The sequence below is a fragment of the Crocodylus siamensis genome, chromosome 8 (genome assembly GCF_052110815.1).
Source record: "Crocodylus siamensis isolate JL-2025a chromosome 8, ASM5211081v1, whole genome shotgun sequence".
NCBI classification, from domain to species: domain Eukaryota; kingdom Metazoa; phylum Chordata; order Crocodylia; family Crocodylidae; genus Crocodylus; species Crocodylus siamensis.
Window position 1 is genome coordinate 49,021,723 of NC_143402.1, and position 16,218 is coordinate 49,037,940.

The 16,218-nt window shown below is 50.0% G+C and overlaps 2 protein-coding genes across 2 annotated transcripts in view; both read right to left on the minus strand.

The window, feature by feature from the left end:
* The window catches only part of DNAH9 (dynein axonemal heavy chain 9), a 480,799-nt gene extending 474,932 nt beyond the window's left edge, over positions 1-5,867 (minus strand). The window contains exons 1-3 of the mRNA XM_090059292.1: positions 5,475-5,867; positions 2,060-2,256; positions 744-902 (exon numbers count right to left, since the gene is read on the minus strand). Coding sequence (XP_089915418.1) covers positions 744-902; positions 2,060-2,256; positions 5,475-5,861 — 743 coding nt within the window. The 5' untranslated portion in view covers positions 5,862-5,867. The remainder of the gene's footprint in view (positions 1-743; positions 903-2,059; positions 2,257-5,474) is intronic.
* Positions 5,868-7,952: 2,085 nt separating this feature from the next.
* Positions 7,953-16,218, minus strand: part of ELAC2 (elaC ribonuclease Z 2) — a 39,003-nt gene continuing 30,737 nt past the window's right edge. The window contains exon 24 of the mRNA XM_090059437.1: positions 7,953-13,362. Within this exon, the coding sequence (XP_089915563.1) occupies positions 13,120-13,362 (243 nt within the window). The 3' untranslated portion in view covers positions 7,953-13,119. The remainder of the gene's footprint in view (positions 13,363-16,218) is intronic.

Here is a 16,218-nt window from a genome sequence, read left to right on the forward strand (position 1 = left end):
TTAGGGGCTGTGGACCCACAGCTGCATGGACATCTCCAACAGAGGAATAGTTTAAAAGAGCAAGATCCTCCAGAAGAACAATAATCTCTATCCAATAGATAGGGCACATCGTACATCTGACAAATGGAGCATAAGTTCCACAGTGACAGCAACACCAGTAACCCTCTTGAGAAGAAAAACACCACTAACTATTCCTGCAGATGATAGTAGCTCTTCAGGAAATAAGCATCAGTGGCCATGATAACTCGAGACACTGACTGAGCAGTCGTTACTGCACAGTCACACTGAGGAATGGCTTTTTCTTAATGCTGACTGCACAACAGCTCATGACTAGTGTGCAGTAGCATTACATCATGCTTCCTGCCACACAACACTACTGCGCAGTAGTCATGAGCTACTGCACAGTCAGCATCTCGTGTAGACACAGCCAATGGTTATCATGTTGCTTGTTCTTGGTAAACTGATGAAAAGGGTATTAAAAAAGACTGAAACCCCTAGCCTGGTGCTCTGTTGAAATGCTGCCACCTGCACAAGTAGTAATCTCAAATCTATTTCATGGCTCATGATCATGTCTGTACTTGTTAATGATTGTTTAGGTACTATGTTCTCCATATGGAGTCTTTATTGAACTTCAGACTGCTCAGTCTTTATATCTTGCACAAATAATTTTAGCCACTGCAAGCATTTTCCTAACAGGCAAGCTTTAACAGAAAAACATAAACTGCAAGCTGCCCACAAGGTACCTGCTTTTCCAGAACTCTAATTCCACCTTCGGGTTGGGGTTGCTGCCTTGTAGAAGAGGCTCTGATGATTCTCTCTTCAGTGCTCCTTGTATCTGGTAACTCCAATCTATAACTGCTGATTCAATGGCATGTATAACAGATTTATCTACTAGTTCCCCACTGCAAAAAGTAAAAACATCTTATGATTGATTTTGTTGTAATTTGAACTGTGTCAAATAACCATACACCCACATTTATTTTATAAACTGCAGTTTAACTTCAACTTTTTAGTGTAGTAGCTGTAGTCTGGAGAAAGTTTCTAAGGTAGAAGAGCCTGGTAGCCCAGACACTTCCTGCTCATCTGCCTTGTCATATATATGGGTCTAACCCAACTCAGGGAGGCAGCTAGCCCATTTTGCAGGCAGATCATGGGGCTGGCTGTCATTTTCAACGGCTTACTGTGGCCAGGGTATCCCCATGCCTCTGAGTGGCCAAAGGGCCCTGATGGCCCTGCTTTCCATTGCTGACTGATAGAAAGGGCTATATGTCATACGGCCCTACCCCCTCACCAATGGTTGCTGGAGAGGGGTGGGCCACGGCAGCAGCAAGGGGCAGGGGCAACAGTCATCTTGCCTGCTCATCTTTTAGCTGGCAGCCTCCCTCCACCCTTCCCCCAGGCAGGCTCTCCAGCCAGGAAGGCTGCTGGCTCCTACTGGGGAGCCTGCATTTTATTTTTTAGTAAGTTTCCCCCCCCCCCACCCCCCCCATGGATTTTGCAGACATCACCTGATTTCCACAAAATCCACACAATCGTGATTTGGTAGGTCCCTATTTAAATGGAAGTGTACAGTCAGGTGACAGGAGCTAGCCACTCAGATATCAAGGAGTGGGCAGAGACTCTGACACTGATGCCGGCTGTAGGCAGGCCTCATCCAACCTTTGAAAACAGTAGCAGCTTGGCAGGTTGATATAGATAGCTTTGTTGGTCAGGATTCAAGGCTGCAGACCTGATATCTAGATCTACAAAGGTCACAAAACTGATACAGGATCTTGCATACAAGTGTTTGGGATTTCTCTGTACAGCTGTCATTATTTCTCTATGAATAATGTGTGTGTGTGTCTTTGAAGAGTCTACATATTCCTTGCTTATGCTATCACACAGTCCCTGAAGAGTGAAAATGTAAACCAAAGGATAGATTAAACCATATTAGCAAAGAGAATGGACAGTGAGCAAGAAAGTCCTGTTTGCTTTTGCATTATCTTATGCATTTCTTAACTGCAATATAAACAAACGTATGGGGTGGATAATGGAAATAAAAACTTGAAGTAGCACTTACATTTTTTCTTTTTCATAGTCTATACATTCAACTTTCTCAGAGCCTGCTGGAAGAGGAAGTAAGGTCTTGCCCTTTACTTGACCAACAATCATGAAAATATTACTTTTTAGGCTGTGGACATGACGCATAATATCTTGTGACACCACATGTGGCCAGCTGTGGTGGTTCTTCTCATTGCCTAGGATTGGTGCTACTACCTGTAATATAAATCATTAGAGTAGGTAAAGAAAAAAGAAAAAACAACTAAATGGGACTGTGTAGCTCACAGGTTTTGGAGGCTTTCATTAGTCAAACGTAACTCTGGATCCAGTCCAGGCCAAAATAACCAAAGTACACCAAGGGCTATTCCATTGCTAGTGTAAAAGGAGTGGAGGGAAGGGCTTCAGTCTATATAACAGTGGGTTTCACAGGTCAATGACCTATTTTTCTTGACCACATGGTGTCTGTTAAGAATTTCCCCCAAAGTGTCTAGGGCATTTGCAAAAAGCTATGGCCTGTTTGGTTTAGGTCAGAGGTGAGCCAATGGGATCACACTTGTTATGCAGCTAAGGGAATATGAAGGGCTGGCACAGAGCTAAAGGGTCAGCTCTGCAACTGCCTTGGTAGCCTACTGAGCAGGGATGGGTCTAGGTGGGTCCTACAGCCCCTTTGCATTCACTGGCCCTGACAGAACTTCACTCCACTTTGCACAGGCAACATCAACATGACTCGAGCTGCCCTGTGCAGAAGAGGGAACCTCCCTGAAGGAATCCTGATCAATTCCTCCTGAGACTGTTGGTCCTTCTATTTTCAACATTTTTTGCAATATAGGAAAATTCAGTCATAAAGAACACTTTGTGAAAAACAATTCAGGTGATTAAAGGACAAGTATAAAACTCAGACCCTCAAACTCACAAAATACAGCACACCACCATTAACCTACACTTTTTCCCTACTCACACACACACATTCAGATACTTAACAACACCTGCTGTTTATTCCCTTGGCGAATCAATTCACCTTAGCTACAACCACCAGGGTCATACTAAGACACCATTAACTCTTCCTTTTACAGAATGCCATGAAACAATGTACATCTTCTGACCAAAAAAAAAATGTCCAAATTTCATGTAAGCAGTAGAGATAATAACTAGTTTGGCAATGTACATTTGGGATTTGAAATCCAGTGGCTTGGTGTCTTAATATAAAAATAACATCTCCAAAACACTAACAGCCATACCTTCCTCTTTATAAATTTCCATCACACCACTTTCTCATTTTAAACTCTAACACAGTAGTGCTCCACACACTGTGATCAGGGCCCCAGGACCCTATGCCACCTCTGTCCAGTGCTGCATGCCAGGATCAAAGCCCCAGGACCCCATACTGCCTCTACCTGGGCCCGCATGCTGAAATCAGTGATCTGGGACCATGTGCTGCCGCAGACGCCACATGGCAAAATCAGGGCCCAGGATTCTGCATCACTTCTACCCAGCCCTGCATGTAGGGATTGAGATTTGAAGGCCCACATCACTTCCCCTCACCTCTGCATGCCGTGACTGAGCTACGTGCCACCCTGGACACCAGATCTAGCATACAGAGCCATGGCCTGTGGAGCTCCATGGGGACACAGATATGTGGGAAGCCCATGGGGTAGATGAGAAGCCATCAGGGGCCAGACCTGACCCACAGGCCAGGATTGAACACCAGTGCTCCAACAGAATATATACAAAATGAATGTTTTATGCAACACATTCACTAAATCAAATATCTGCCAAGAAAAAATAGTAGTGACATTTTTTACTTTACAATAGTAACAAAAAAACACTGGTTCTTTCCTGCTAGAACAGTCAGGAATCAGGGCAGCAGGCAGGAATCAGCCCCTACCTGGCCCTGGTTAAATTAGACCTGATTGCCAATGGCCTAACCATCTCCAGTAGACTCCAGTTAGAAGTATGGGTGTGGCTGCTGGTATACAAGCTGCTGAACTCTCAATATTCCTCAGGCTATTTAATAGGACAGATGGATCTGTCTAGCCCTTGGATGCTAGACACTGCTTGAATCTTTGTTCTTTGCTCTTAGCTTCTCGGTTTGGCTCCTCGCTGCTAGCTCCAGACTCAACCCAGGCCTATAGTTCCTACACCCTTGCTTTCTGATGGCCATTTCCTTGCTCCTGTTAACTTGTGGTTTTAGTTTGGTGACTGCCCATGTCCTCATCCTTTACAGCTACAGTTCCCTCTCCAGACCTCCTGGTTAGTGACTAGTCCGGATCCCTGCTTCCTGTTCCTGAAACCCCTGGCTTGTGACTTTGTTTTGGTGACTGCCAACGTCTTAGCCCTGTGCAGACCTCAGCCTTCTCACCCCGACTTCTGACTCTAGTTTGGAACCTTGCTTTCATGACCTTGCCTGCTTCTAACACCCTGGCTCATAGCCAGGGATCCAGGTTTTCCTCCCATGGAAAAATGCAGATTTTCTCCTTTTAAAGGAGAAAAAGTCAGGGAACAATGGGTCTCACCCTGCAGGCTGGCAGAGAACAAGGAGGATGAACACTGGCCACAGCAGAGGAGGGGTGTGCACATGGCCAGCAATACGGCCAGACAGCATGGTAGAGAGCAGCTTCCACAGTCCCCTGTAGGTAAGTCTATGAAGGAAGGGAGGGCATAAGTGATGTGGGACAGGGAGCAGGAGGGCAAAACCGTTATTACTTGGATGTGACAGCCATGGACGTAATGAAGAAAGGCTTTCTAGTTCCTCTGACTGCTTTCAGCTCAAGTACATTAATTTAAAAGATTTTCTCCTGATGCAACCCTATGACCCAAACCTGACCATGGTCTGTGTGCTCCACAGCTGAGCCAAAACATGCCCATCACTAAATGAACTGTAGTTGTGGGGGTTGAAAGGGCATTCATTGGGGAGCACTGCTTGCAAGCCAGGAAGGCTATGGTGTAACGAAGGTCCATCACTTTCCAAGTCATAGACCAATTATGCCCGGATTTGCATGCCTCTGGGGTGTAACCTGCCTTGCTGTTTGCACAATCAAAATGCCATTCTTGGGTGCTTCTCCAACTTGAGGATCAGACTCTTCACAGTGAGAAATCAATCACTCTTGGGGGAAGAATGCTCCAATGGACTGGTGTTCAGTCCAGAAACTTAACTGAGGTCAGCGCTGATTTCTGGTAATTCACTTGGAGGCCAAGAGTCTGGAAGAGGTCTAGGACAGGGGGAGGCAACCCCCTCCCCCCGCACCTGTGGCAAAGGCACCTTGCTCGGCGGAGCCTGCGAGGACGACCAAAGCTGCCTGGCGGAGGCAAGGCGGCCCATGAGGGGGTGACAGGTGCTCCAGCCCAGCCGCCCCCGCCCTGGAGGGACAAAAGGGACCTGGCCCGCAGGGGAGGGGCCTGGGGGCGGCGCAGCCCGCGCAGTCCCCGGCCCTCACCTCCTCCAGCAGCGCGGCGCAGTGCTCCAGCGGGGCGGCGGGCAGGTCGCCGCACAGCAGCTGGCCGGGAGCGGGCGGCGCGCTCAGCGGGCCCGGGCCCGTCCGCAGGAAGAAGAGCGCCTTGGCGTGGCCGGCGCCGGAGGGCAAGCGGGAGCTGAGCGCCAGCTGCCCCGCGGGGCCCGGCCACACCAGCAGCAGCGGCGGCTCCGCGCGGTCCAGGAAGCCCCGCAGCAGCGGCTCCGCCTCGGGGCTGCTGGCGCAGCGCTCCCAGCGCTCGGGCTTCAGCCGCAGGCTCCGGGCTACGCGCTCCCCGAGCAGCCGGGCCCGGGGGTCCGAGCCGAGGGCGCCGGCCCGGGGGGAGCCCGCCTCGTCCTCCGAGCTGCCCATGGCGCCGCCGCCGGCTCGCGCGCGCGTCGCTGGGCCGCGGCCGCCGTTGCTCTGGAGACGCGACGCGACGCTACACGACGCGCCGCGGGGGGCGGGGCGGGGCGGGGCGGACGGCAGCGGCGGGCCAGGCCCCGGGGCGGGGTCCCAGCGCGGGGCCCGAGGCTGGTCTCGGCCCGGGCGGGTGCCCGGCCGCGCTGGATCCGGGCCTGGAAGTGCAGCCAGGTTTTTTTTCCTTTCAAAGCTCCAAGGCCAGCTGGACCCCTGCTGCCTTTCTGGCCGGCAGGGAACCGGCCCCGTGGACGTCGTCCATCCCCACCCACGACCCTGCCGTCCTCCTAGAGCTGCCCGTAAACGGCACTATGACCCCCGCTCCTCCCACGCTACACGTGTCTGTAAGGTCAGATTAGGAAACTTGACCTCAGTCCTTCAGGACACGAAGTGTAGTCTGACCACTTGGGCCCTAGAGCCAAGTGTAACTGCCCTAGCCCAGGCCCGAGGCAAGGAACCTGGAAGGGAAGGCATTCTTCGGGTCTTGCATTTGAATGCTTGCCTAACTTTCTTTCAACTGTGAAGTTGGCCCAATAAAAGACATTGCCTAAAAAAATGTTCACCTCTGGCATAATTCCTGAACCAGCACAGTGTCATTCTAGCACAACCTTCTTCCATGAAACATGGCTGCCAAGTCCGGGACCCAAAGGTGACATGGGGCTAGTTGCAAGGAAACAAACACCAGGCCTACACCCTGTCAGTGACAGGGCAAGTATAACACTGCAGTTCTGCCTAAGCAAATAGGCAGATAACCCAACTCTAAACCAGGCTAATCTAGCTGCAGACTTGCAAAAAAAAAAAAAGCAGGATTCAAGGTTGCAGTGAAATCCCAACCCTACAAAAGTTGGTAGGGACTTTTCCATTGGCTTCAGCAAGGTGCATTTTTCTCCTCCAGACTTTCCCTCTACCTGATTCTGTGCAGGAACCAGGTGAGCTCTAAGGGGGCGCACACCAAAAGGTTCATTAGAGGGTATAGGGCAACTCTAACAGAGCTGGGGATAGGCCCAGGGTGCACCAGTGCTCAGGTAGCCAGCATCTGCAAAGTCCCTATCGTTTCTGGTCAATAGCTCCTTCAGGGATACAATGCAGCAGGCCCCAGCCTATTTCCTATAAAGCAGGGGTTGTCAACCAGGAGTACACAGATCCCCAGGGGAATTCAGGCTGTAAGGGGTATGCACAGCCAGGCAGGAACAGAGCACACCCCAGGGTGTAGCCTCCCCCCATGCACTACTTTACTTCTTATTAGGGGAAGGGGAGCACCATGACACCTTCCTACCCCCCGGGATCTGAGTTTGCTCTCTGTGCCACCTACAGGAGCAGGGACAGGCGGAGCAAGGGCAGCGGTACCCCTCTGTAGACTGCACACACACCACCCAGATGGCGTGCTGGGGCTCATATGTGGCAGCCACCACCATCCCACACTGCCGCTGCCATGCTGCTTCCCTGTGTCAGCACCCTGTGAAGCCATATGTACAACCAGCCATGGGAAAGCAGAATGGAGTGGTGGCAGCCACCATGTACAACCCCCCCAACCCCCAGGGCAGCATGTGTGCAGCCCACAGAGAGGCACTGCTGCCCTCACCCCCTGTGAATGTAGCTCTTGGGGCAATGGGATGCAGAGGCCAGACTGCAACAGCAGCTGCCTCCTTCCTGTGCACAAGTCTGGGGGGCACGTGCCCCCTAGCCCTCCACCGGGATGTGCATAGCAGCAGGAACTGCCACTCTTGCAGCTCCACCCAGCACTCCACCATGGCTGCGCAGCACCTGCCCTAGCCTCACTCCCTCCTTCACCACAGGAGCTTTGGTCTGCCCCCCCCATCCCCTGCCCCTTAAAACCGAGAAAAAAAATATGAAGCGGTACATGAGCTGAAGTTTTGAGGCAGAAGGGGTACACTTGTTTAAAAAGGTTGAAACCCCTGCCATAAAAGTAACAAGTGGCAAAAAGTAGGCTCTGGCCCAAGATCAGAGCTGCCCAGGGCATGACTGCTCTACACAGCGAGAAAAGAGTAGATTATATAATCCAGGCCCTCGGTGGACAGGTGAAACAGGAAAGTCAAGTTTATTGGGACAGGTACAGTTAAAGCAGAAAGGAAGTGATGACAAATTGTCACACTGCTTATTTCTTAAGTTGGATGCTCATGTTTAAAACCAACACAAGGGCAATCCTTCCACCAGGGAAAAGCAGTCCCACTTCTGTGATCAAATGCCAGGTTGGATAACATGTACAAAAAGGCTTTCCTACATTTGCAGGGAAACACAATACAGTTACAGGTGAGCCCTAGTGTGAGGCCTGGGGCAGCCAGGCTGCAGCACGCATGCCCTATGTAGCATAGACAGCCTTTCTGTGCTAGAGGACAGGCAGCACAATGGCAAGGAGCAGAAAACAAAGCAGAAAACCAAGCAGGGTAAGGTAAAAAGTGTCTGTTGAGGAGAGTGGCTACCAAATTGTTGGCCTACCACTGTTGTTCAACTGTGGCTATTCTTTCCGTGCTCCTGCAGACTCTGCTCCTACAGCAGTCTAAGAATTATTCTGCTATAATCCATTAAACACCTATAACTGAAGCCAAGCTGGGCCTACTCACAAATACTAACATTCAAAATATTGATGACAAGTGCATAAAGCAAGAGGATGCAAGTTTACAGCTAGACCTTATGAAACTAAATAAGCAGGTAAGTCTGTGCGGGGAAGGGAAAGGGCCATGGCCCCACTCACCCCAGCACCAGCTGCAGCAGCCCCAGGAGCGGCCAACACAAGCTGGCTGCAGCTGCTGGGCTGCACTGTGCTCACCCCAGCTCCTGGGCTGTGCCTTGCCATGATGCAGGCAGCTGATGTTGGCTGCTCCTGCACGGGCTGGGGTGAGTGCAGATAAGCAAAGGCTCAGGTGGCACAGGGCATAGCACTTGCCCCAGCCCCAGCTGCAGCAGCCCCAGGAGCATCTGACACCAGCTGCCTGCACCAGGGCACAGGACAGACCAGGAGCAGAGGTTAAGTGAAGATGTGCAGAGTGTAGTGCAGCCCAGTCCGCAGGCAGCTAGCGCCAGCTGCTGAGGCTGGGGTGAGTGCTGCTTTGTGCCCTCTGCTTTGCTGCCTTGTGCCCCCCTGGGAGCAGCACCCCCCTTCCACCCCTTCCCTAGTCCCAACCCATTCCTACTTGTTACGTTGTAAAGTAGGGTTGCTTTATGCAAATTCAATTTATGTGCTGTTCTCTGGGAACATATGCAGCATAAAATCAAGGGAAACCTGTAGAAGGTGAAACAGGAGTTTCCAGCTGGCAGCTGTGAAACATCAGCTGGCAAAGCCAAGGATCAGCTAGGAGGCAAAGACAAGAGCTCATAGGGATGACTAGGATGGTCCTGAGCATGACCTAAAAACTACACCCTGCCAGGGATGGGTGGCCTGGTGAGGCTCCTAGTGGTGTGGAGCCCCCAGGAAATGCCAGGCCAGTTACCATGCTGGTGAAAGGTGGGTCAGGGTGCCTTAATAACCCCAGTTCCCACAACCGTGTGAATAACCCCATAGTAGGGCCAGGAAAGTAGACCCATGTGAGAGTGGGCTAGATGCTCAGAAGCCCGACTTGAGGCACCCTCAACTGGTCAATGCTAGGGCCAGGGCCAGAAGGGTCAAAAGACCTAGGGACTGACTGCAAGGGACACCCAGAGCAAAGGGCTTGGGGGTTCTGGCTGGCCTTTGAGGTGAGGCCAGGGCCTGTGTGGCCAAAGGTCCCAGGGGGGATCACACCTGAGAGGGGGAAGAGTGCAGGGAGCTAGACAGCCCAGAATGAGGGCAGAGTATGCCACCTGATAGGAGGGATCCAGTTGGGGTCCAGACTGGAGGGTTATGGGGTCCAGTGTGGGGCCAGAGACATCAAGAACTTAGATACCATCTGCAAGGAATGGGCTGCAGTGTAGGGGAGGCTCCAGAGCTGCAGATAACACCCTCTGGCATCGGGGCAGGAAGTGGACAGCCTCCCCCCTGTGTAATATCTTAATCGTTTTCCATCAAGGCATGACAGGCTAGAGAGGCAAGCAGTTAAGCCAGAAACAGGTGGGCAGGCCAACTTCTAGCTGGCCCTGGGAAGGGCCCCTGTTACAAGCAGGAATAGACATTCTTCCTAAGGGTTTTGATAGGCATCACCTCCTGATTCACTTGTTTTGCCTCAGTGGTTCCTTTGATCTTCTAGGGACAACTCCACAAAAGCTGTTTTTCCTAATTGTTAATCAATTTCTTGATATGTTCCAACTCAGTAGGAATTGATAACCTCCTTTTACTGAGGAAGGTAATTCAATCAAAATTGGGACTTTCTGAAAACCAATAATGAACAGTTTGATTAACAGGATTTTCCTGTTAATTACCATTTGGTTTTTTCTCTTGATTTACACAACTGTAAGAATGCTTAGAAGATACCAAACTAAAGGGCATAAAAGAAGGAAGCAGCTAACAACGCATGCTTCAAGACTTGAGAAATCATTCAAATAACTGCTGCTGCACCCAGCTGATCTGGTGAATGGATCCACACCCTGAGAAGCTGATGAGACTGAGACAGCCTCTTTGCCTGCATTGATGAGACACTATCACTTTTACAGTTAAGTATACTGGACTGCTTTGCTTTTGGCTCATTTAACAGTGAATTGTTGTAGTAAATAAAGCCTTTCTGGTCACTCATCTAAACAGTTGTTGTGTCAGCCCTTTTTACATTAGTTCCAAATCCCATTTCATAATTTAACACCACCCATTTTTAAAAATAGCTTATTAGAGACTGACACTTGTAACATATGCTAAAAGCTAGGATTGATTCCTTTTCTGCTTTGAATTCTAGCATCTATTCTCACCCACACGTAACTACTGTTTTGGTTGGGTTCAGATACTCCAAACACTCCTGTCTGCATTTTAATTAAGCAGGTTACTTCCTAATTTTCTCAGACATGCAAAAGCAGCCGCCTGGTCTATCTTTTTACTAAATTCAGCAACTGTTTAACTGCACACCATGACAGTATTCTTCCTTTCCCCCAGAAGCAGCTGCATTCTCATGAAGAATCATCTGACTTTTATGTTTACATTTTATAAAGCAGTAAGATAGTTCACAAACACAGAATCTAAGAAAAAAGGTGCTATTTGTAGTACTGCATGCATTGTACCTGTAAATGTTTTTTTTTTCCTTCTTTAAACAAAAGCCCTGGTATATTACAAAAGATGATTTACTGTTCAATTTGTCTTTTCAGATATGAATATAGACAAAACACATTAAGTTCCTTCCCTGAACTTGACACTGATTAAAAATAACCATTTTGTGTCTGCTCTTTTCTCCACCATCTAGTGGAAACTAAGCTATGTAATTTAAAAAATAATTTCATAAAGGAGTAAACTGTCTTGGCTAAGCTTCTCCTTGAACATAGAAAAAACAGCAGTTACTCCAGATCAGACTACATGCAAGTTTCCCACATTTTGAGTTCTCAAACAAACCCTTTAGACAACTTGTCATAACTAAAAATAAACTTTGAATTAAACCAGAAAGCTAAACACCCTGGGTTTGCCCAAATGTACATGTAGTTACAACTTGCCTGATTATTAGGACTTCGCAGACATCAGAAAAGTCTCAGACATCAGAACTGCAGCTACACCCTCAGCTGTCTTCATTTGTTATCCCACTTTCCCCATCACCTTCATTCAGGACTTGAACACAACTAATTTGAATTCCTTTGAGCACATTCCAACCAGGAGGCACCAGCACTGCAAGTTTAGCAGTGAAGTTCAGCACTTTGACTCTACATTCTGGTGCAGTAGAGAATCAGGTTCTAGCTTTGTTGCCTACTTTATTTGCACTAATAAAGTAACCTTGATTTTATGGCAGGAAAGATTTTTTCCTTGCATTGATAGGGTGACACACATCATAAGGCACTAAATACAGCTCCAGCAAAAGTGAGATTTCTGGTCTTCACAAAGGGGCTGTAATACAACAGGCAGCTGTGGGAAGCTGTGTGGGCCTTTGCCATGGTAGAGGCATTGCAAGTGATAGTGGAGTAAGCAAGAGCTACATGGCCACAAACTATGCTCGCCACCCTGTTGCCAATGGTCTCATCTACTAGGGCCCCAGATTCTGCAGTAAGCTGCGCCCACTGCTGACCAACCCCATCACCACTCTCATCCACTGGTAGGCCAGATGGAGTGCCAATGTGGGCCAGGTCTGGCCTGCACACCATGTTTTTCATCCAAGGGGGTAAACCTCACCTAACATCAGGGTGTCAATCATTCACAGTGCATTTGGTCCAGATTACGTCTAGAGAAAGACCATGCCTGCAAGAGCATTAGTCACCCATTTGTTCAGATTCTGAGGGTATACTTTTGGAATTCAGTAAGACAACACAAGTTGTAAAGGTGAACACTACAAAAATTAATTCAAAGCAGGGGTGTCAAACTTATCTCACGTGCCACGACAGATCCATCCAGGTGCAGGCAGTGGCTCTAGCTCAGGCCCAGAATGACAGCAGGGCACATGGCAGAGAAGGTAGGACAAGCACACAGGTCCAGCAGTGGTGAAGGATCAAGCCCCCTGTCCTCTTGCCACTACGGGCTATGCCAATCAGGACTCAGGGACAACAATTTTTGCAGGAAGCCTCACTCCCCAGCTTCTGGTAGTTTGCCAGGGGCTCGTGGGCTGGACAGAGCACTTCTGTGGGCTAGATATTTGACACCCCTGCTTTAACAATTCCTGCATTAAACCCCAGTGAGCCCATACAATTGCTGCAAATTAAATTGGGCCCCATTTTCTTGTGAAATTCTCTCTTCTCATTCTGATCTAGACAAAATATAGCTTTTCCAACTCTGGAGAATCCACAGCCCCCTGGGGGTTTCACAGACTTTATTTTCTACATCACAATTGCTATTATATCATCAATAGCTTTCAATTTAACAACAAAAATAAATAAAACCACTTTAAAGTGAAAAAGGCCACTAAAAAAAACCCCCAAAAAAGAAACCCTGGCAGGCGGAACAAGGATTCCATGTTTTATTCACTGTCCGTCTTATGCTTGCTTGGTAATTCCAGCCTATAGGGAACCCCAAACTACACATCAAATGGTGTCTCCACTAGTCCAGTGTCCTGTCAGCTATACCCATTTCTGAAGTCTCCAGTGCTGCACATTACAAATTCAGGAGAAAAACAAGAACACATGATGTGCAAAGCCTCTCTTGACAAGTCATATGATGCTTTGCTTAGTTTGTCGTTTTAATCTTCTTGCTTGACACTGCCTGATAGTTCTCTGTATTTTCTCGTTTCTTTTTAGGTGGGACAGAGTTGTTGGCTTGGTTCTTGCCATCAAGCAGTTCCAGCCCCTCTTTTAACAGACGATATTCCCGTTTCTCTTTCCGGTCCTCCATCTCTACGATGTCACCAGCAAACAGAGCTTTCAGAGGCCACATCAGTTTAGGAATAGTTGGAAAGTCACTAAAACGTATCTGAAATGTATCGAGCCACATGTTAACGTATCTATCTCATGCATTTCACAGCAACAACATCTATGCTCTAGAGTCATTTTCCTGCCTTGTCCTATCTGACCGCAGGCTTTTTGGGGTGTGCAAAACGAGACATGATGCCTAACAGACAGACACAATGAGAGCATCTACACATGCAGACACGTGCACTTACAACAGCTCAAACAGGAGCAGCACAAATTTAAGCTGGGGATTTTTGCCTTAGTGCACGTGCCTGGGCATGCGCTTTGGTATGAGGCAAGTTGTGCCACTTGGAGCAAAATAACCCTGCCCAGCTCCTTCCGGATTTGCAGCCAGGGGGAGCTAGAGCCTGGGGCCAGCCCCTGTGCTGGCCCCAGCAGTGTAAAACCTACCCTGACAAGCAGCTCAGGAGCTTCTGGGGGCCCCTTCTGCAGGCAGAGGGAAACCCTGGCACACATGAACTTCGAGGTTATGGATGAATTTCACCCCCCCACCTTTTTGTTTTTGGTCACCCCATCTTCAGCCCCACCAAGTTCTGGGATCTCATGGGCAACCTCCTCCTGACTCTGGCCAAATGGGCTCTGTACTTGACCAGTAAGGAGGCTCTGGCTGGAAAGGTGCGGGGAGACTGTGAGGCTGCCGTCTTCTCCCTTGTCTGTGCATGTTTCCAGGCCAGAAACCAGCGTGCCGGTGGAGGACCAGCTTCCCAGTTAGCTCCCACCCTACTTTTCCCCCACTGGGGTATTTTTTGATACCTTAATCTCCAGGTATCAAGTTTTGAGCTTGCACTTCGAATATACAGCACTGGAAATACTTCTTCGTTCATAGCATGCCTCTTCCAGCGTCTCAAACTGGTCTGGGATGCTGCAAGAGGCACGTGCACACTCATCTGGACATGTCCAATGGGGCTAGGACCTCAGCTGGCAGCTTTTATTGTAATATAGTTGCTACTGTAATATAAACAACTTCAATCTCTGGTACTCTGGCTGGATGCGGAGGCAGCTGCCAATGCGCCTTGAACCCTGCTGCACCTCACCACGTGGGCATGGCTCAGCCCAGTGGCGGGATACACATGGCATCCAGCTGCTCCCAGGCAGCTGCAGTGAGGCTCAGGGGCGAAGCCCAGTCCACAATGGCAGCCACCTCTGCCACACAGATTGAGGGGGGCACATACCCCACCAAACACAAAGCAACGGGGGCAGCTACAGCAGCAGTGAGGAAGACAATGGGGCTGGAATAGGGGCAGGCCCTGTAGCTGGGGCAGGGTGGGATGGAGCCACAAGCTGCTCATTAGGAGGGCATGAGGAGAGGGAGGCACATGCCCCCAGATCTGCATGCAGGGCAGGCTGCAGTTGCGGGCTGGACTGTTCCCAGCAGGTAGGCTGGCCTGCACTGTGCTTGGGCAGGCAGCAGCGGCGCTGGCAGCGGGGCTACAGGGGTGCTGCAGCCACCCAAAAATTCACTGTAGGTCCTCCAACCCCCGCTGCCACCATCTGCCCCGGGAGCATAGCACAAGCCAGCCTCTGTTGGGAACAGCCTGACGCAGCCTTCCCCTCCGTCTGCCCATTCCCCCTCTCCCCAAAAGCACAGAGGCCATATGCCCGGGATCTGCACAGGGCAGGGTGGGGCAGCTGTGCCAGGCTGGTCCACTTTGTGCTTGGGAAAGGTGGCAGCAGCGTTGGGAGCAGGGATTGGGAGCTACAGCAAATTTTCAGGTGGCTGCAGCCCCCCACATAGCTCCACTCTCAGCACCACCACTGCCCAGCCCAAGCATAGCATGGACAAGCCTCCCTACTGGGAACAGCCCAGCCCGAGCCTGCAGCTGCAGCCTGGCCCACCCCATCCCATGTGTACGTGCCCCCACACTCCCATGCCCTGCTGGGGTGCATGACCCCCATCCCCGCACCCCCTGGACGAGATGCTCGCAGCTCCGTCCCACCCTGCCCCGGCACTGCAGGATCTGCCCCTGCTCCAGCCCCACTCCCTCCCTCACTGCCGTTGCAGGGAGGGCTGGGGGAAGGGAGCTGGGGCCTCAATCTGCCCTGCCTCCCCACCATGGCCCTTTCTCCTCCCCCCACAGACTTTCCATGCCCCCAAATAATTTTTTCTTCCTCTGCCTCAAAATCAGCCCCCTCCCTTCCCTCCCCACAGACTTACCTGATGTGTGTCCAGGGGCGGGGGGGGAGGAGGGGGAGCTAGATCTTGGGTTGCTTTTAAAATTCCAAAAGTGATCTCCTACTTAAAAAGGTTGCAGACTACTGCTTTAGGAGGTACCAACTGCTAATGAGCAACTATACTAAAAAAAAATTAAACAGATGGGGGAGGAAAAAACACCCCCAAGAACAGAAACAAAAGAAAAACAAAACAAAAAAAAAAGGGGACATTTCTGTAAAAAGTCACTGTTAGAAATAAGATAGCCCTGATACACTTCTACTAGGTGTACCAATAAAGATTTTCTTAACCTATACCAATAGCAGATTATTAACCAGCCATAATAAAAAAAACAAAAACAAAACAAAAAAAACGGACAGTATGGATCTGATAACTGATTTACAGGAATGCAGCTGGGCAACATGGAGAGCAGTATCCTGCCAGTAAGTCAGGGAAGGTGGGGCAAACCAAAGCCCCCATGGCGTGGGAGGGCCTGGGGCAGGACAGACTCAGCTGCGCAGGGCAGGCAGCAGTGGCAACATAGGGAGGGGTGGCTATGAGGAATTTTGGGGGGGCATTGGCCCCAAACAAACCTCTCCCAGCAACAGCCCTAACAGCGCACTCCACACATCCCCTGCCCACCCTGCAATGCAGGGCTCCCAAGAAAAGACAGCAGACCAGAGTGCCCTGAGCAGGGTTGGCATTAAG